At 43.3% G+C, this 22635-nt stretch overlaps 1 protein-coding gene across 2 annotated transcripts in view; it reads right to left on the bottom strand.

Moving 5' to 3' along the window:
• The window catches only part of LOC121533577 (protein strawberry notch homolog 2-like), a 120911-nt gene that overhangs the window by 81360 nt on the left and 16916 nt on the right, over positions 1-22635 (bottom strand). For both annotated transcript variants that reach the window (XM_041839644.2, XM_045205537.1), the window contains exon 2: positions 1980-2184. In XM_041839644.2, the coding sequence (XP_041695578.2) occupies positions 1980-2090 (111 nt within the window). In that variant the 5' untranslated portion in view covers positions 2091-2184. The remainder of the gene's footprint in view (positions 1-1979; positions 2185-22635) is intronic.

The following is a 22635-nucleotide window of genomic DNA, read 5'->3' as shown; positions in this document are numbered from 1 at the left end:
GACATTAGACTGGTGGGGATCTGTCCTTTGGTCTGATGAGTCCGAATTTGAGATGTTTGGTTCCACCCACCGTGTCTTTGTGAGACGCAGAGTAGGTGAACGGATGATCTCCGCATGTGTGGTTCCCACCGTGAAGCATGTAGGAGGAGGTGTGATGGTGTGGGGGTGCTTTGCTGGTGACACCGTCAGGGATTTATTTACAATTCAAGGCACACTTAACCAACATGGCTACCACAGCATTCTGCAGCAATACGCCATGCCATCTGGTTTGCACTTAGTGGAACTATCATTTGTTTTTCGACAGGACAATGACCCAAAAAACACCTCCAGGCTGTGTAAGGGCTATTTGACCAAGGAGAGTGATGGAGTGCTGTATCAGATGACCTGGCCTCCACAATCACCCGCCCTCAACCCAATTGAGATGGTTTGGGATGAGTTGGACCGCAGAGTGAAGGAAAAGCAGCCAACAAGTGCTCAGCATGTGGGAACTCCTTCAAGACTGTTGGAAAAGCATTCCTCAAGAAGCTGGTTGAGAGAATGCCAAGAGTGTGCAAAGCTGTCATCAAGGCAAAGGGTGGCTACTTTGAAGAATCTCAAATAGAAAATATATTTTGATTTGTTTAACACTTTTTTGGTTACTACATGATTCCATATGTGTTTTTTCATAGTTTTGATGTCTTCACTATTATTCTACACTGTAGAAAATAGTAAAAATAAAGAAAAACCCTTGAATGAGTTCAAACGAGTCCAAACGTTTGACTGGTACTGTATATCAATTCAGACCCTTTACTCAGTACTTTGTTGAAGCACCTTTGGCAACGATTACAGCCTCGAGTCTTCTTGGGTATGACGCTACAAGCTTGGCACACCTGTATTTGGGGAGTGTCTCCACTCTTCTCAAGCTCTGTCAGGTTGGATGGGGAGTGTCGCTGCACAGCTATATAAAGGCCTGATTGGTGGATTGCTGCCGAGATGGTTGTCCTTCTGGAAGGTTCTTCCATTTCCACAGAGGAACTCTGGAGCTCTGTCAGAGTGACCATCGGGTTCTGGGTCACCTCCCTGACCAAGGCCCTTCTCCCCCGATTGCTCAGTTTGGCCGGGCGGCCAGCTCTAGGAAGAGTCTTGGTGGTTACAAACCTCTTCCATTTAAGAATGATGGAGGCCGCAGTGTTCATGGGGACCTTCAATGCTGCAGATGTTTTTGGTACCCTTCCCCAGATCTGTGCTTTGACACAATCCTGTCTCGGAGCTCTACGGACAATTCCTTCGACCTCATCGCTTGGTTTTTGCTCTGACATGCACTGTCAACTGTGGGACCTTATATAGACAGGTGTGTGCCAAATCATGTCCAATCAATTGAATTTACAACAGGTGGACTCCAATCAAGTTGTAGAAACATCTCAAGGATGATCAATGGAAACAGGATGCACCTGAGCTCAATTTCGCATGTAAATGTGTTATCACTTTGTCATTATGGGGTATTGTGTGTAGATTGATGAGGAATATTTTTTTAAATCAATTTTACAATAAAGCTGTAACGTAACAACATTTGGAAAAAGGGAAGGGGTCTGAATACTTTCCGAATGCATTGTATATTTACATTTTAGTCATTTAGCAGACGCTCTTATCCAGAGCGACTTACAGTTAGTGAATGCATACCTTTGCCTGGACTCGAACCAGGATCTCTAGTGGCACAGCTAGTACTGCGATGCAGTGCCTTGCGCCACTCGGGAGTCATATATTAGCTCCCTGATTACAATGAAGAGCATGCTAACAGGAACTTGTTGATGACAATAACATTGTTATTTGCATACTATAATATAGCCTCTATTATGGAGCCACATTTGCTGGAATAATATTAGCATATTATGTAGCCTTCTATTATTAGCATATTATGTTGCACATTTTCCTGGAACTTTTGTGTTTACCAAATGGGTGGATGTGTAAACATGTGTAGTGTGTGTGTGCATACGACGTACCTCCATATTGGAAGAGGCCACTTCGAACATGCTGCTGTCCAGCTGCGGCCCTTCTGGGTGCAGGTAGTTCTCCCCGTCCATGGCCAGTGAGGGTGACGGGAGGGTGGGCATCAGGCTGCAGGATGACACATGACCCCTGACCTTCACGTACGTATGCTGGCTGTGTCCTACAGAGCTCCTACTAATGCCCAGCACACTCCATCACCTGGGGAGAGAGAGAGACACACAGGGGGTTCATTTCAAATTATTCATATTCTAATTACAGTTTTTACACAGTAGCATGTCAGTGTGTTTTTCTCACCATAGTGTAGTCAAATACTGTATAATTGCCTAAAACCTCTATTGCAGTTTTGAAGCAATAGCATAAACCAGGTTTTGGCAACTTTGACGGGGTGGAGGCCACAAAAAATTTGAAATCATCACAGGGGCCGCAGTGGCTCGAGGGTCTGCGTACCCACATCCATACCCACACATGCAGTAAGAGACTGGCTCTAGCCTTTTGGGGGCCCTAAGCGAAATTGGAAGTTTTAGAGTTAATGTCTTGCAACTCTGCCATGGGGCGGAGAGAAATGTTGGTAATTTTTAATATGATATCTGACAGAGTGACTACCAAAATCCATGGGGGCCCACCGGACGGTAATTCGACCATGATTAGTACAAGTTTAGATAGTAGTATTTAGTATTTTATTGGGATACCCAATTAGCTGCTGCCAAGGCAGCAGCTACTCATCCTGGGGTCAAAGCAGGAAACAAAACAACAAATAAAATACATAACACTACATAATATCCTGCCTCACGCTTCAGAAACAGGTGACGGCTCCTGCAATATGAGCTGTTCCAGCTCCCATAAGCCAAGGCTCGTGCAAGGCCAACCACCTACATAATACAGTGCAAATTACAATACAAAAATACATATCAAATGGCTGTCTCTTCACAGACCCAGTTGTGCCATAAAGTGTTCTTTTATCTGTTTTTAGAATCTGTTTTTATTGTTAGCTTGAGTTACCTGGGGTGGCAGAGCATTCCATGTAGTCATGGCTCTATTTAATACTGTGTGTTTCCCAGCCTCTGTTCAGGACCTGGGGACTGTGAAGAGACCTCTGATTGCATGTCTTATGTTGTACCGATGAGTGTTCGAACTGTGTGCCAACTGCTTGAACAGACAGTTCGGAAACCTTCAACACATCAACACCTCGCACAAAGACCAATTGCGATGCAGAAAATCTCTCCTAAACTTCGAGCCAGGAGAGATTGACATGCATGTTACTGACATTCAGGCTCCGTGTACATCTAAGTGCAATACGTGTTGCTCTATTCTGGAAAAACTGCAATTTACTTATGTCCCTCTTACGTATCTGCGGTGAAAGGTGACAGAGCTAGAGTGGTGTTTGTCAGACCATGAGACATCCCGAAAATCGGTCTTCTCACATAATCAGCTGTAGCGCCCCTCTATGGAAAGATGACTCTCACGAACACACTGGTGTTCTCCATTTTGATCTACGACCTCCACAAGTGTCAGGTGACTCGTCTAAAGTCGGTACAGCCAATCTGCCAACTTCTGTCTGTAGCGTCCAAACCGTTTGGGCTACACACTAATATGACCCCTCTGTGCAAAGGTGAGACGCTCCCGAACATGTACATGTTTTGCTCTACGACGCCCACAGGCCTCACAAGACTCGTCTGAAGGTCCCCCGGTACCAGTTAAAAAATTAATGGAAGTATATATGGAGACTGTTCCATGTAGTGAATCTGTTATTCAGTAAGACCAAAAATAATTTCAAATATTTTATGTATTTGTTTTTATACTTCAAGGGGTCTTAAAATTCAAAATCAAATAGCTAAACGATCTTTGGTATGACCTTTAAACAACTCCATATAGCTTAGGCGATGTGAACGAACATTCCAAAACACAAATATTATGAAGGCTACAACCTTCTCTGTCTGTCTGTTGTATCGGATATTGCAGTTGCACAAGCAGGACGCAGTTCCTACAATTGAGGAAAAACAATCTGGGTTGTGTGTGGTGATGTAGGCTAATCAATGATGATGGAAAAAAAACAATGAATCTCTAATTAGACTGCGTGTCTGTGTCTTGCTTCGTTCCACCTCTGGGCAGCCGAAAGTTATAGGCAGCCGAGCGTGTATCCGGACCGGTACAAAGTCTGACAATGGCCGAGTTCATTTGCAAGTTAATATACCAATAAGAAAGAGTTCCACACTTCACTGCAATAGTTCGAACAGTTGTGTACAACATGAACTTTGTAGGCTACACAAGTGACCATACAAAGGCGATCAAGTAGGGGGGAGCGGCAGCAGAACACTCAGCACAGCAGCTACATAGGCAGCGGAGTGGGCACTTGGCTACGTAAAACAAAATCCTGCACATACGCAGATATATCCGGATTGTTAGCCTGGGCAAATTGGGATACAGAAATTCCTTATCCAAAGGCACTCCGTAAATATTCATATCTTCAGTTCTTCCAACTGAGCCAATATCACAAAGCAATGACAGACAATCACTTATTTGCTTAGTTCCAGTAAAAAGAAAATGAAATGCCAGATGAATCAAATAGCAGCCTTCTGATTATTAAGCATTGAAATCAATCATGTTGCAAATCACAGGGTAGCACAACTTAGAAGGGAAATTCTGCAACTTTTCAACCTCATATTCATTATCTCCAGCAAAATACCAGTGTCTACATTTGTGAAAACAGTGTGTTTCTATGATCTGTGGTTTAAAAAGATAAGGTGCTAAAAAATACTTATCTGTGACATAACAGAGTACAGTCGTGGTCAAAAGTTTTGAGAATGACACAAGTATTGGTCTTCACAAAGTTTGCTGCTTCAGTGTTTTTAGATATTTTTGTCAGATGTTACTATTGTATACTGAAGTATAATTACAAGCATTCCATAAGTGTCAAAGGCCTTTATTGACAATTACATTAAGTTTATGCAGAGTCAATATTTGCAGTGTTGACCCTTCTTTTTCAAGACCTCTGCAATCCGCCCTGGCATGCTGTCAATTAACTTCTGGGCCACAACTTCTGGCCTACATCCTGACTGATGGCAGCCCATTCTTGCATAATCAATGCTTGGAGTTTGTGGGTTTTTGTTTGTCCACCCGCCTCTTGAGGATTGACCACAAGTTCTCAATGGGATTAAGTTCTGGGGAGTTTCCTGGCCATGGACCCAAAATGTCGATGTTTTGTTCCCCGAGCCACTTAGTTATCACTTTTGCCTTATGGCAAGGTGCTCCATCATGCTGGAAAAGGCATTGTTCGTCACCAAACTGTTCTTGGATGGTTGGGAGAAGTTGCTCTCGGAGGATGTGTTGGTACCATTCTTTGTTCATGGCTGTGTTCTTAGGCAAAATTGTGAGTGAGCCCACTTCCTTGGCTGAGAAGCAACCCCACACATGAATGGTCTCAGGATGCTTTACTGTTGGCATGACACAGGACTGATGGTAGCGCTCACCTTGTCTTCTCCGGACAATATTTTTTCCGGATGCCCCAAACAATCGGAAAGGGGATTCATCAGAGAAAATGACTTTACCCCAGTCCTCAGCAGTCCAATCCCTGTACCTTTTGCAGAATATCAGTCTAACCCTGATGTTTTTCCTGGAGAGAAGTGGCTTCCTTGCTGCCCTTCTTGACACCAGGCCATCCTCCAAAAGTATTCGCCTCACTGTGCGTGCAGATGCACTCACACCTGCCTGCTGCCATTCCTGAGCAAGCTCTGCACTGGTGGTGCCCCGATCCCGCAGCTGAATCAACTTTAGGAGACGGTCCTGGCGCTTGCTGGACTTTCTTGGGCGCCCTGAAGCCTTCTTCACAACAATTGAACCTCTCTCCTTGAAGTTCTTGATGATCCGATAAATGGTTGATTTAGGTGCAATCTTACTAGCAGCAATATCCTTGCCTGTGAAGCCCTTTTTGTGCAAAGCAATGATGACGGCACGTGTTTCCTTGCAGGTAACCATGGTTAACAGAGGAAGAACAATGATTTCAAGCACCACCCTAATTTTAAAGCTTCCAGTCTGATATTCTAACTCAATCAACATGACAGAGTGATCTCCAGCCTTGTCCTCGTCAACACTCTCACCTGTGTTAACGAGAGAATCACTGACATGATGTCAGCTGGTCCTTTTGTGGCAGGGCTGAAATGCAGTGGAAATGTTTTTTGGGGATTAAGTTCATTTTCATGACAAAGAGGGACTTTGCAATTAATTGCAATTCATCTGATCACTCTTCATAACATTCTGGAGTATATGCAAATTGCCATCATAAAAACTAAGGCAGCAGACTTTGTGAAAATTAATATTTGTGTCATTCTAAAAACTTTTGACCACGACTGTAGGATTAAAAGTAAGAAAAACACTGATTATCAAAACCTGCAACGAGTTTCTAGCCAGATGGAGGGTATTTTCTTGCTCCCCACGTCGCCGCGAATCTCATAGTGGTGTGTGTGGCTGCTCTGACACTTAAGTCGTTTTCCTAACCACAGGACCTGACCAGGAAAAACTGCACTGCAGACCAAGTTATAGGCTATCTATGGTCCAGAAAATCTCCTGCCCCTACAGTGCAGTTTTCCATAGGAATTAATGGAATTCTACAGTATTTCAATTAAATGTTTCAAGGAACTATTTACATGTATTTAAGTATTGTGGCGTTGTAGTGGGGACAGTAACATTAGAACTTTCAAAAAAATTTACTTTCATGAAAATGTTTATATACAGTGAGGGAAAAAAGTATTTGATCCCCTGCTGATTTTGTACGTTTTCCCACTGACAAAGAAATGATCAGTCTATAATTTTAATGGTAGGTTTATTTGAACAGTGAGAGACAGAATAACAACAAAAAAATCCAGAAAAAGGCATGTCAAAAATGTTATGAATTGATTTGCATTTTGATGAGGGAAATAATTATTTGACCCCCTCTCAATCAGAAAGATTTCTGGCTCCCAGGTGTCTTTTATACAGGTAACGAGCTGAGATTAGGAGCACACTCTTAAAGGGAGTGCTCCTAATCTCAGTTTGTTACCTGTATAAAAGACACCTGTCCACAGAAGCAATCAATCAATCAGATTCCAAACTCTCCACCATGGCCAAGACCAAAGAGCTCTCCAAGGATGTCAGGGACAAGATTGTAGACCTACACAAGGCTGGAATGGGCTACAAGACCATCGCCAAGCAGCTTGGTGAGAAGGTGACAACAGTTGGTGCGATTATTCTCAAATGGAAGAAACACAAAATAACTGTCAATCTGCCTCGGCCTGGGGCTCCATGCAAGATCTCACCTCGTGGAGTTGCAATGATCATGAGAACGGTGAGGAATCAGCCCAGAACTACACGGGAGGATCTTGTCAATGGTCTCAAGGCAGCTGTGACCATAGTCACCTAGAAAACAATTGGTAACACACTACGCCGTGAAGGACTGAAATCCTGCAGTGCCCGCAAGTTCCTCCTGCTCAAGAAAGCACATATACATGCCCGTCTGAAGTTTGCCAATGAACATCTGAATGATTCAGAGGAGAACTGGGTGAAAGTGTTGTGGTCAGATGAGACCAAAATGGAGCTCTTTGGCATCAACTCAACTCGCCGTGTTTGGAGGAGGAGGAATGCTGCCTATGACCCCAAGAACACCATCCCCACCGTCAAACATGGAGGTGGAAACATTATGCTTTGGGGGTGTTTTTCTGCTAAGGGGACAGGACAACTTCACCGCATCAAAGGGACGATGGACGGGGCCATGTACCGTCAAATCTTGGGTGAGAACCTCCTTCCCTCAGCCAGGGCATTGAAAATGGGTCGTGGATGGGTATTCCAGCATGACAATGACCCAAAACACACGGCCAAGGCAACAAAGGAGTGGCTCAAGAAGAAGCACATTAAGGTCCTGGAGTGGCCTACCCAGTCTCCAGACCTTAATCCCATAGAAAATCTGTGGAGGGAGCTGAAGGTTCGAGTTGCCAAACGTCAGCCTCGAAACCTTAATGACTTGGAGAAGATCTGCAAAGAGGAGTGGGACAAAATCCCTCCTGAGATGTGTGCAAACCTGGTGGCCAACTACAAGAAACATCTGACCTCTGTGATTGCCAACAAGGGTGTTGCCACCAAGTACTAAGTCATGTTTTGCAGAGGGGTCAAATACTTATTTCCCTCATTAAAATGCAAATCAATTTATAACATTTTTGACATGCATTTTTCTGGATTTTGTTGTTGTTATTCTGTCTCTCACTGTTCAAATAAACCTACCATTAAAATTATAGACTGATCATGTCTTTGTCAGTGGGCAAACGTACAAAATCAGCAGGGGATCAAATGCTTTTTTCCCTCACTGTACATATATATTTGTATGTTTAGCTCACATAATATAATGTAAAAGTATGCATTAAAGTGTCTGTAATAGAATAAACGTGGCAAAAACAAATGTAGACATTAACAAATGCATTTCTATACCTTCCAAAATATTTTTTACAATGGTGGGGGAGTGCCAAGTTGGAGGTGCAGTGGCTTCAAAACAACACTCCCAGTCAGTCATCTAGTGTATATATAAATCATTGCTGCTGCCCTGCAGAACAACACACAGCATCCCGAGGACACCACAGCCCTGTGAGGCTGAGAGATGCATCTCTGTAATAGGCAACCTGGGATGCCCAGTGATTGCGAGGCCTACTCACCGTCTTATTTCCAATCAAAACCCTTTGGAAATCATATTAGGTGTAGGCGTACAGTCAAACATGGTAAACAAACCTGAGAGGAACATGCATGTGTTTGTATGAGAGTGGTGTGAAGGAGATTGTGAATGAGCACAATCACAGGCAGGCGCTAACTTCATCAGTGTGAGAAACAACAAAAGTCCTTCATTATTCCTTATTAACCTTAGCCAATCACTCTCTCCTTCGTTCTATCCCCTATTCTCTCGCTCTCCCCATCTCTGGAGTGCTGGGATCCAATCCCAACATCCCTGGGCCCTTTTTGCTCCTCCCGCCTTTCCCCCAGTGGATCCAACCATATCACCGTGCCAATGGTGGCAGTTCATGTCTCCTAGCAACCGAAAGGTGTCCATCTTCAGCAGCCCATTGTCTCCGAGGACAATCGATAGTGATCATTATTGGGCACCCAGACGTCCTCTTCCTGCAAGCCCTATTATCATTACTGGAAAACAGGAAAAACTCCCTGCCGCTGAGGGAGAGAGGCGGGAGGCTAACAATGGCGGGTCTCATTCTCTCTGCAAGAAAAAACACAAGGAAACGCTTTACTATTCCTCCATAGGGCTGGGCAGAATACCGTATTTTCTTTTATAGCCTACCGTTATTCATGCACGGACCGGTTTAGGTTTTTACTTTACCTTCTATAACGGTATTTCAATTGTTTGGTTTGTTAAATGTGGTATGCCACTGGCGCGTAATGTCAATTTTTATAGTTTCCTCCGTTACTTCAGTTGTCTCTCTCCCTTTCCTCCCCATGCACTTCTCACACCAAGGCCTGCCCCCTGTCACTCCGTGGTCAAGCAGTCGTTGTTGCTTGACCACGGAGTCACAAGCACTTGTTGTGCCGTTCACTTCGTCTGTATGGTCAGATGTAAAAAGATGTTGGTGACAACGATTTCCACTTTGCTTCTTAATAGAAATCCACAAGCGTTCTACACTGAACAAAAATATAAACGCAACATGTAAAGTGTTGGTCCCATGTTTCATGAGCTGAAATAAAAGATCCCCAAAATTTTCCAGACGCACAAAAAGCTTATTTCTCTCAAATTTGGTGCACAAATTTGATAACATCCCTGTTAGTGAGCATTTCTCCTTTCGCAAGATAATCCATCCACCTGATAGGTGTGGCATATCAAGAAGCTGATTAAACAGCATGATCTTACACAGGTGCACCTTGTGCTGGGGATAATAAAAGGCCACTCTAAAATGTGCAGTTGTGTCACACAACACAATGCCACAGATGTCTCATGTTTTGAGGGAGCGTGCAACTGGTATGCTGACTGCAAGAATGTTGCCAGAGAATTGAATGTTCATTTCTCTACCATAAGCCTTCAACTTTGTTTTAGAGAATTTGGCAGTACGTCCAACCGGCCTCACATCCGCAGACCACGTGTAAGCACGCCAGCCCAGGATCCTCCACATCCAGCTTCTTCACCTGCAGGATCGTCTGAGACCAGCCACCCAGACAGCTGATGAAACTGAGGAGCATTTCTGTCTGTCATAAATCCCTTTTGTGGGGAAAAACTCATTCTGATTGAATGTTTGAAAAGAGCACCTGACATTTCAGCCTGTTTTGGTGGAAGGGAGTTTAGGCCTTCCATAGTGACATCACCATGCGGTGAATTAGTTTATATGCCAATAAGAAAGAGAGTTCCAAACCTCTCTGCCAATAACAGCTAAATGTAGGTTTCCCCTCCCCACTCAAACCACTCACAGAGAGCAAAATTCCTGCTTGTGAAATTTATTTTTGGCCATTTTAATTGAAAACAATCACAGTAAGGTACTTAATGTTACCCAGAAATGATTTGATATTGAGATAAAAATTGGTGCATTGGACTTTTAAAAGAAATGCATTCATATCATTTTGAAAGAGTACCAGGAAATCTCGTCACAATGCAGACACATTTTAACACCATGTGTTGACACGACAAACCTTGATCAGATTGCAATAGGATCATATTGATTACATCACCAAGCCCACCTTTGATGGCAAGGTGTAAACAAGGCTCATGTTACAGCAGAATCGGACTCAACCATACGAATGACCGGCTGTCCAGTCTGCTGTTTCTTCCACACACAAATTATGACTGTCTTCATTCATAACCGTTGGCTACACGGTTATACGGTAATTGTGCCAGCCCTATTAACAGTTACACAGTAATGCTAAAATCGTGACCTTTTGTATTAAGTGGTTTAAAGCCTAGTGTCGAGTCAGTTTTTGGTAGAGAAAGAGGGGGTTTATTTCAGGACACGGTCACAGGAGTGAGTAATCCGTTAATTGCTTCAAAGGCTGGTGAGAGAGGTTGGGCAAGCGCCCCCCTCTCTCAGCCTCCCTCCTGGGTGGCCTGACATGTTATAAACAGAGGAGTGAGTTGCGGATTATTCATGTCCCATTATCTTAAAAATCGAGCCTTGATGAAAGAACCTCACAAGACCTTTAAGAGGGCCAAAGCTATCAAGAGGAAGTAGAAGTTAGGCCTATTTACATCATATTTCAAATAGTGAATATGAACAACCTGTAAACATCCCAGTTTCCTCATGTTGCTGTGAGTGCCAGCCAGGCAGGCAGGCAAGGGTTAAGGCCAGGGTGTCTCTCATTCTGACAAGTCACTCAGGGCAGCGAGGCCTGCCAGCTAAAGCACATGGAAGTCATCCAGGGAAGTGTGACTCCCTTAATCTGCTAAATCACGACTAAGCGCTCACGAGGACCACCATCCTTCTAGACAGGAGGGGAACAACAGCCTCTCCCTCTGTGGGGGTGCTAGCCCCAGGCCTAGGTCAGGGGCCAGGGCAGAGCTGAGCCCACATTCAGCAGGGAGGGGAGAGAGCTGGGCAGGTCTAGGATGGGTATGGAGGGATACCATCTGGGCCTTTTCCTAAAATCGATCATGGTAAAATTGCCTAATTAAATGTCAATCTAAGGTCATTCAGTTTAGCATTTTCCATCTCAATGGGTTAGGGATGTGCACATTTATTCAAATATTCGAACGGACGTTAGTATTTGAATACTCGTGTGAGTATACATTTTTCAGACAAAAAGAAAGTATAGGCCTATTTTAACACTGTAAAGGCTTTTTCAAAAATATATATGGTACATTGTTACATACAAGGATATACCATGACATTTCAAATGATTAATTTAATAAAACAAACTTTTCAATGTAGTTTTTATGACGTGCGCCCCATAAAAAGACTGGTAGCCTTCACGTGTGTAGCTTGTTGTTTATGTTGGCCAATCAAAGCGGCAAAGAAGGTCGGTTGAGGAGGGGGTGACAGGAGGGTGCTGTGGGATTATTTAAGACTCTTTAAAAAAGGTAGGGTTTCAGATGTTTTCGGTAGATGGGCAGGGACTGCTGTCCTAGCTTCAGGGGGAAGCTGGTTCTACCATTGGGGTGCCAGGACAGAGAAGAGCTTGGACTGGGCTGAGCGGGAGCTGCCCTCCCGTATGGGTGGGAGGGCCAAGAGACTATATGTGGCAGAACGGCATGCTCGGTTTGGAGTGTAGGGTTTGCGCATAGCCTTAAGGTAGGGAGGGGCAGTTACTCTTGCTGCTCCATAGGCAAGTACCATGGTCTTGTAGTGGATGCGAGCTTCGACTAGAAACCAGTGGCGTGTGCGGAGGAGCGGTGTGACATTGAAGAATTTGGGAATGTTGAACACCAGGTGGGCTGCAGCGTTCTAGATAAGTTGAAGGGGTTTGACGGCACAAGTGTGGTGCCCAGCCAACAGCGAGTTGCAGTAGTCCAGACCGGAGAGGACAAGTGCCAGCTGGACAGTGTTTCCCCCGACACATTGGTGCGGCTGGCTTCCGGGTTAAGCGAGCAGTGTGTCAAGAAGCAGTGCGGCTTGGCAGGGTTGTGTTTTTGGAGGATGCATGGCTCTCTAGTCCGTTGCCTCTTCCGAGTCTGTAGGGGAGTTGTAGCGATGGGACAAGACTGTAACTACCAATTGGATATCACGAAATTGGGGAGAAAAAGGGGTAAAAGTACTAAATATAATAAACATATTAAAAGGTGTAATGTGCAGAAATCGCTCCACCATCTCCTGGTTGCTAAAATTCTAATAGTTCACCTAATTTCAGTTTGTGACACAACAAGCAATGTATGTACAGTGTAGAGAATCATTGTACCATCTAAACTAGGCTTGGGCGGTATCCAAATTGTCATACCTTCATGCCACACCGGGATATTCGGTATAACCTGGCACTGAACACAAGGGGTGCCGTTTTCAAACCCCACTTACACTCAGTAATCCGAAGGTTAGCAATGCTAACAAGTACATGTAAAATCCCATGGAGAATGATAACTAAATGCTAACGAGCGCATTGTAAACATTTTGTACAGCGTCTGACCTAAACTATACAATTATACAAGTAACTAAAAATTGTTACTCACAGTTTGCGGCACGCACAAAACAAATCTTATACAGCAAGGCTCTTGATCCAGGAGAGGATTCTCTGCTGTTACCAAGCGAATCCTTGATTTTGGAAGAAGCTAACCACTTAGCTAGATAGCCAACAAGCTACTAAATTAGCAAACCAAATGCTCAACTGCAGAGCATTTAGCACATTTTAGACAGTTAACTTAATAGTTATAAGATATATCTAGCTGGAAAACATTTTGTTGTGAATTCCATACTGCAATTAGATCACCTGTCGCATGCTGCACAACAGTGAGTGACTCACAAGGCGCCGGTCTCTCATTGTTGTGTGCTTGTAAACAAACACCGCAATGTTCTTTATCTCCTAACATATTGCATAAAAATATTCCAATTTTTAAACGGTATAGAAAAACCATTGTATTTTCAGCTGTTTGAAGCTGGTGTACAAAACGAAGTAAAAAGACACAATCTATCTATAAATAACAATTCTATGTGAATTTGGTCAGATCGCCCAAAAAGTTACATATTGCAATTTTAAGTTTTAAAAAACCATGTATTTCTAATATCCGGATATCCGACAAAAATTCATAATACTATTCGAAGTGAAATTATTTCAAACCCCCATCACTACAATGAGTTAAGGTTAGGATGTGTAGAGGTTCAAATGATTATTGATCTGGCCTGTGCCCAAGGGCAACAGTGGTATGGGCAAAGATTTTTATAACTAACCAAAGATACACCACAGCCTATCGTTTCGAATGGGAGAAAATTAAGCATAGTGGGCAGAACAAGCAAAGAGGTGGGCAGAGCAAAGCACGAGCTAGCGAGATCCTATTGGCGCATTCTAGCATGTATTTGCATATTTCGGTTAGGGAACGCCTACTCTGTGAAGTGCATGTCTGCAATAACTCAATTCGCCCTTGCACTCCTTAACATAATTATTAGAAACTTTGGCAAAGCGTAAAGTCTAGAAAACATAGTCCACTCTGTTCGTAACACATTCTTGTTTTGGGAACAGAAAACTGCATTGAGATCAAATGTTTCATCAATGAAAATATTAGCAGAATATCAGCCTAGTTCCATCTCGCTACATACTCTCCCACTGCCGGCCACTGGGCTTCCTCTCCTCACCATATTCCAACCGGATGCTTCAGATTTATACATCCGGTGAAACACTTGGCTCCCTGTTCCATCTGTGGTATGGGTAAGGGAACATTGGGGGGGAAAAATTTGATAATTGGGACCTCCCAACATCACCCCATTAAAGTTGAAATGTAAAGGTTAGGGTTAAGGATTAAGGTTAGGGTCGGGGTTAAGGTTAGGGTTTAGGATAGGGACATCCCAAGGATCCCGATAGCACTAAACATGGGATCATGCCTCAATGTAGGCCTGTCATCCCTATCAGCCTGTTGGCAGGCCTCCACCCCTCACATGTGATCCCTCAATCTTTAAAGCACTTGTCTCGTCTTCCCTCGCTCCACAGGCCTGGCATTAATCCTGCTTAAGGCACACTGACTAAATCCTTTAATGAAAGGCCTGCTTCATCTTCATTAACAACGCTCTCAAGATCAGGGCATCATGGCAGGCAGGGTGACACAAACACACACAGGCTTGTAAGAGATTTCACATAACTAAACAGACGAAACCTTTTATATAGGTTCCTGTTACGCAGAGTTACCATCTCAGACCTCACTATTTATGACATTTCTTCCAACCGACATCAAAGTCACTCACTGCCAATTACTGCCTATTAAAATGTCCTCCGATTTTAATCTAATTACAGAGCAACCCTACATTATATTAAACCAATATGTTGGTGGTTATGACAGCCAGGCTTGCTATGCTGGATTCATTAGCCAAGTGATGAAAAATTCATAAAAGGAACAAGTTACTTCCCTGGGAAACACAGCAGTCATTCAAAACAGTGTGAATTATTTATCAGGCCCTTTTCAACACACACCATTTCCATGGAGCGGCACGGACGCACAGAGAGGATCTGTGGGTGGCTCTGTGACGGGAGAAAACGACAAAGAAAAATGATCAACTGACTGTGTAACCAAATCTGCAGCGCTATCAAAGCGGAGGGAAATAGAAACAAATTGTGTTTTATGAGACTTTATTGTTAGAGTTTCTACAGCCATTCAAATATGAATCATGCTACACAGTCGGATGTTCCATCATACCTGCTGAACATAACATTATTAGAAGCACCATTAGAAGTAGCCTAGCCTGACAAGATAGGATGTGTACATTCTTTCTTAACCCTCTAGAGTCTAAGCCTGGGGGGCGGGTTCTACTAAGCTAACATAAGGAATTGTTTTAAGATGGAAATTGACTCACGAGGTTGAACAAGTTTACATTCAAGTGATATCCGTGCCAGAGTATGTGAACTCTTCAGTGGCTAACAACTTGACTTTGAGCCAAACAAAGAGCATGAACCCCCAGGTGGGGGAGGCAAATTATTATAATTTTTTTTTAAAGAGAGCCCGTCACACTTTATTTGCAATGTAGGCTATGGGATGGTAGCTAGCTAAGTCCACAGACACAATGCACACAACACTAAATACTTCCTCCAAGCTAGCTAACCACTGTAGCTACTATTGACATTCACAATGTATTAGCTAGTTTCCATGAAACAGCTGCCTGTGTTAGCTGCCGAGTTAGTGCCATGTCCTTAGCTAGCTATGTGCTAACGTTAGCTAGTAAGCTAAACATTGGGCAATGGGCTGGCACTGGTAGTATGGGACTATGGAGAGTGAATTAAATGGTTTCTTCGTCATCTTGCTAGGTAGTTATCTAGCTGTGGCCATATTGCTAGTATCAACAAGGGCTTTCCACAAAATAGCAACATTAGCGTAGATAGAAATCCAGACCATAAGCAACACTCACGGATACGCATTTCCAAACAACGCTACTGCCACCTTCTGATTTTGAGTATTTTAACAAGGCTGAGTAGCTAACGACTTCCAAGGTCTTTGCTGTGTGAACACAAAAGAGATAGCACCTCTGAACAGAGTGTCGGCATTCAAAGTACTGTCGGCAGGCAAACGTTTGACAATCCTACCGGTGTCTGAGCTTTAAGAACACACGTTTCAGTCGACACTGTAGGCTAAGGGCTCTCCAACCCTGTTCCAGGGGTCCTAGGCCTATAGGTTATGCTTAGAGTTATTTGAGTTGCATTTGCATTGATGTTCCTGGAGAGCTACCCTCCAGTAGGTTTTCGCTCCAACCCCAGTTGTAACTAACCGGATTCAGCTTATCAACCAGCTAATTATTATTAGAGTCAGGTGCGCTAGATAAGGGTTGGAGTGAAGACCTACAGGACAGTAGCTCTCCAGGAACAGGGTTGGAGAGCCCTGGATTAGAGGGACAATAGAGCGCTGAGCACCAGGCCATTAGCGGCTGGCCGTTAGAAAGTTTGGTAGGCTACTAATGACACCAGCGGCATCAGAGCACAGTTTTGGAGAAGTCTCGTTACCGTGACTCAGCACTCACGTGGAATTTGATTGTGGTCATGACTCGTGACTGCCGGTGTGGTGGTAATACAGTCACCGTAACAGCCCTAGTTAAAACTGGAGAGGGTAACCAGGGAACAGGCTTGTGGACTCTTGTGTGGGAAACAGAGCCTATCCCCCAGGGCTGGAACACCTAATCATTAGGGAAGGAGAGCATTGTGTGTCTCAGCTAGCCCAGAGAACCCAGCCTCATCCACGCTACAACTCCTCCCAGCACACCCCCACCGCCTCCCTTGGATTATCTGGTGCTTTTCTTTCATGATCATCATATAACAGTCCTCTCAAAAAAACTTTTAGGAGACAGTGTGCTCTGAATCTAAATAGGGTGGTGTTAAACATTGCTACTCATTGTTACTCTCCCTTCTGGGAGGGCTATAAGGCCCTCCCCCGACCTCCCTTCCGCAAATCAGATTACACCTCCATTCCGCTCCTTCCCACCTATAGGCAGAAACTTAAACAGGAAGCGCCTGTGGTAAGGACTGTTTGACATTGGTCAGACCAATCCAAATCACTGTTTTGATCACACGGACTGGGAAATGTTCCGGGTCGCCTCTGAGAATAGTATCGACGTATACACTGATTCAGTGACTGGGTTCATCAGGAAGTGCATATAGGATGCTGTTCACACTGTGACAACTACAACTTATCCAAACCAAAAACAGTGGATATCGCAATCACGGAAAACTGAAAGTGTGAACCACTGCATTTAACCATGGCAACGTGACTTGGAACATGGACGTGTACAAACAGACCAGCTACGACCTCCGTAAGGTAATCAGAGGCAAAACGACAGTACAGGGAAAAGGTAGTCACAATTCAACGGCTCAGATACAAGACATATGTGGCAGACAATCACGAATGATAAAGGGAAAGCCAGTCATGTCGCGGACACCGATGCCTCGCTCCCAGATGAGCTAAACAACTTCTTCGAGGAAATAAACACTGAGCCACCAACGCGGGCCCCCAACGCTCACAAGGACTGCGTGCTCTCGTTCTGCGTGGCCGACGTGAGTAAGTCATTTAAGCATCCCCACTTGTCTGCTGTCCCCACTTGCTTCAAGATGTCCACCATTGTTCCTGTACCCAAGAAAGCGAAGGTAACTGAACTAAATGACTATCGCCCCATAGCACTCACTTCTGTCATCATGAAGTGCTTTGAGAGGCTAGTTAAGGACCATATCACCTCCACCATAGACCAGGGGTCTCCAACTGTTTCTAGCATGAGAGCTACGTAACTTTTTATAGCTTTTAAAATAGGCACATTCTTCTCTTCTCCTTTACCCTGCAACGTGTCCCCGGGACCTTGGTGTACAAGATACGCATTTTCTGTCAATAATACCTGGTCAAATAATGGTTAAACAACAGTATTTGGCATAACAGGACCCATAAAATGTATTTTGTATTCTCCCGAATTCTGTTTTCGGCATTTAATTTTTCCTGGTTTAGGAATTTTTTTCTATTTCCAACGTATCACCGGGGGGCACACTGCCTTCCTTCCAGCACATTTACAGCACCCAGTGTCACAGGAAGGCCAGAAGATCATCAAGGACCTCAGCCACCCGACCCACGACCAGTACAGGTGCATCAAAGCTTGGACCGAGAGACTGAGAAACAGCTTCTACCTCCAGGTCATCAGACTGTTAAACAGTCACCCCAAGCCGGCCTCCGCCCAGTACCCTGCCCTGAACCTTACTCACTGTTCTAGCCAGCTACCACCCGGTACTCTACCTTGCACCTTTGAGACTGCTGCCCTATGTACAGAGTCATTGAACAGCGGTCACTTTAATAATGTTTACATACCGTTTCACCCACTTTATATGTATATACTGTATTCTAGTCATGGCTCATCCTATATAACATTTATTTTTCTGGATTATGTTGGTATTTTTTATTTATTGTTAGGTATTACTACACTGTTGAAGCTAGAAACAGAATAATTTCACTGTACCTGCGATAACATCTGCAAATCTGTATACGCGACCAATAAACTTTGATTTGAACAGGGAGAGGGTGATTCTGATCCAGGCCATAGGGGACTGGAATATTGGTCAGGGCAGGATACAGTGTAGCCAACTGTCTGGTCACACTAGCAGGATGCCAGAATAGCATTCACTGTCAAACCAACAGCAAGGGGAGAGATTAGCCTAAATTAGAACAGCTGTTGCAAGCTTTTAAACTGTGTCCACATTAGGTATCCTTTCCCTTCAACAAGCTCTGCTTCTAGTGAAAGAGGCCTTAACAACAAGAAAGCAATACAAGTTTTATTTGACTTGAAAATTACACTCCAAATCAATTGAACCTAACCACCTGAACTTAATAAAACTTTGGTCAAGGAAATTAGCAGCAATAAAGTTTAGAGCACGACTGATACCGATATATCTGCCAATATTTTTTTTTGTAGAGGTGGGCTGAAAAATACCTTTTTTTTAACACAAATTGTGCTCCAAAGGATTAACAGATACACTAAATGATGATTTCTTAAGTAAATATTAAAATTAACATTACTTAAGAACATTTTATTTGTGGTTTACATGATAACCACCAAAATGCAACTAAATCCTCTAGAAATAGGAAAGTAAATACAAAACACTTGTTCAGTTTAGGCTACCTTAGGTACAACTTAAAGATTTGTCAATCTATTGCAGTGGATAAAAATGCTAAAGTGTTTGTGCTGAAGCACCACAAGCACAGTAATAAACAAGAAGGACTGAATGAATTAAACTTTTTCTCAAAGTAAATCTGAAACGGCACTGTTCACAACACAGTGAAATGCAGTAACATGCAGTTCGTAATGTCACCACTAGGTGTCAACGTCAGCATTTGTATTGAGTAGATTCACTACAGCGCTTTACAACAGTCAAAGGTCATGTAAGCAAACACATTATGGCAACCAATGAGAGCTTGTTATAACAAGCACACGCTAGCTGTTCATTACGACAATGTTTTTTTTACTGAAACCATAAATTACACTGTTATTCAATACAAAATGTATTGGCAATATATTTCAACTGCAAATGGAATGCGCTGATGACTGAAAACGTTAATGCAGGAAAATGCTTGCCGTACTGCTTTTAGTCACATATTCTAATTCTAGCTAAAACTTTTTTTAGTATTTTTTTTGTGTGGAAATGTCATACATTTTGAAGGACACAAATTCAAATGTGTTACAAAAATCTATACATGCATCTTACATTTTTTTAACATAAAACATCACAAACAGATAAATACAAAAACAGAGGGTTTCTACATTCAACGAAATTTGAAAAGCTTAAGAGTATCAATTGATTTCAATACCTTCTTATTCTTTCAGACTATTCAATGTGGCAAAGTAATTATTTAAGTCTATCTCAAAAAATATTTTCATTTGATGGATGTGATATTTAGCAAGAATGATAATAACATTTACCACATACTTTTCGTTAGCGGAGAATCATGGACTATAAAAACACAAAAAGAACATCACAAGCTTGTTCTTTTGGGGGTTTTTTTAGCTAAAGGGTAGAGCTACCACTTTCAAGGAGCGGGACTCTAACCCGGACGCTTATAAGAAATCCCGCTATGCCCTCTGACGAACCATGAAATAGGTAAAGCGTCAATACAGGACTAAGATTGAATCGTACTACACCGGCTCCGACGCTCGTCGGATGTGGCATGGCTTGCAAACTATTACGGACTACAAAGGGAAGCACAGCCGCAAACTGCCCAATGACACGAGCCTACCAGACGAGCTAAATGACTTCTATGAGCTTCGAGGCAAGCAACACTGAAGCATGCATGAGAGCACCAGCTGTTCCGGACGACAGTGTGATCACGCTTTCCGTAGCCGATATGAGTAAGACCTTTAAACAGGTCAACATTCACAAGGCCGCAGGGCCAGACGGATTACCAGGATGTGTATTCCGAGCATGCGCTGACCAACTGGCAAGTGTCTTCAATTACATTTTCAACCTGTCCCTGACCGACTCTGTAATACCAACGTTTCAAGCAGACCACCATAGTCCCTGTGCCCAAGAACACCAAGGTAACCTGCCTAAATGACGACCAACCAATAAAACTCACGTCTGTAGCCACGAAGTGCTTTGAAAGGCTGGTCATGGCTCACATCAACACCATTATCCCAGAAACCCTAGACCCACTCCAATTTGCATACCACCCCAACAGATCCACAGATGACACAATCTCTATTGCACTCCACACTGCCCTTTCCCACCGGGACAAAAGGAACACCTATGTAAGAATGCTATTCATTGACTACAGCTCAGAATTTCAACACCATTGTGCCCTCAAAGCTCATCACTAAGCTAAGGACACTGGGACTAAACACCTTCCTCTGTAACTGGATCCTGGACTTCCTGACGGGCCGCCCCTAGGTGGTAAGGGTAGGTTACAACATCTGCCACGCTGATCCTCAACACGGGGGCCCCTCAGGGGTGCTTGCTCAGTCCCCTCCTGTACTGCCTGTTTACCCATGACTGCATGGCCAAGCACGACTCCAACACCATCATTAACTTTGCAGACGACGCAACCGTGGTAGGCCTGATCACCGACAATGATGAGACAGCCTATAGGGAGGAGGTCAGAGACCTGGAAATGTGGTGCCAGGATAACAAACTCCCCCTCAACGTGATCAAGACAAAGGAGTTGATCGTGAACTACAGAAAAAGGAGGGCCGATCACGCCCCCATTCTAATCGACAGGGCTGTAGTGCAGCAGGTTGAGAGCGTCAAGTTTCTTGGTGTCCACATCACCAACGAACTGTCATGGTCCAAACACCCCAAGACAGTCGTGAAGGGGGCACGACAACAACTATTCCCTCTCAGGAGACTGAAAAGATTTAGCATGGGTCCTCAGATCCTCAAAAGGTTCTACAGCTGCACTATCGAGAGCATCCTGACTGGTTGCATCACCACCTGGTATGGCAACTGCTCAGCCTCCGACCGCAAAGCACTAGAGGGTAGTGCGTACGGCCCAGTATATCACTGGGGCCAAGTTTCCTGCCATCCAGGACATCTGTACCAGGTGGTGTCAGAGGAAGGCCTTAAAAATTGCCAAAGACTCCAGCCACCCTAGTCATAGACTGTTCTCTCTGCTACCGCACAGCAAGCTGTACCAAATGCCAAAAGCGTGCAAAGCTGTCATCAAAGCAAAGGGTGGCTATTTGAAGAATCTCAAACATCAAATATATTTTGATTTGTTTAACACTTGTTTGGTTACTACATGATTCCATATGTGTTATTTCATAGTTTTGATTTCTTCACTATTATTCTACAATGTAGAAAATAGTAAAAATAAAGAAAAACCCTTGAATGAGTAGATGTTCTAAAACTTTGACCGGTAGTGTACATGTACATATTACCTCAATTACCTCGACTAACCTGTGCCCCCGCACATTGACTCTGTACCGGTATCCCCTGTATATAGCCTAGTTACTGTTATTGTATTGTTGCTCTTTCATTATTTGTTATTGTTATCCATTTTCTTATTTTTTTCATTTATATTTTTTGTTTAATTCAGTTTATTTAATAAATACTTTAACACCTGTTGTATTCGGCGCATGTGACAATGATTTTGATATCCCTACTAAGTCCAGCCGAAGATCCACCCAGAATATACTCACATTGGAAAAACAAATGCCCAAGTGATTCTGTCCCAGATTGACAAAATGTACATTTCTCATCAACATATCTAATATATTTACAAATACTTTTGTTGGATGGATAATATCTATGAGTTATTTTAAAGAGTGTTTCCCTCACTTTGTTTCTGAGCACATATTTGTATGATAAAGTCAAAAGCGTTGGTCAATTTACAACATATTGCCAGTTCCACCAACATTTTGCTATTGGAACATCACTGTCATGAAAAACTTCTAATGAATGAATTGTTGAATTTATCAGTAATTGAGACACTTAACAACTATGTTTACATTTACAAGTGATGGATCTGTATTGACCAGTTTGTTTCAAAAGGGTTAGAACATCATCTGGTATTGCTTTACACACTATTTCATTTTCCTTTGGTGAGAAAGGGAGCTCTTACATTGTTACAAA

This window comes from Coregonus clupeaformis, chromosome 20, assembly GCF_020615455.1.
Source record: "Coregonus clupeaformis isolate EN_2021a chromosome 20, ASM2061545v1, whole genome shotgun sequence".
Lineage (NCBI taxonomy): Eukaryota > Metazoa > Chordata > Actinopteri > Salmoniformes > Salmonidae > Coregonus > Coregonus clupeaformis.
This window is presented reverse-complemented; position numbering and strand designations above follow the sequence as displayed.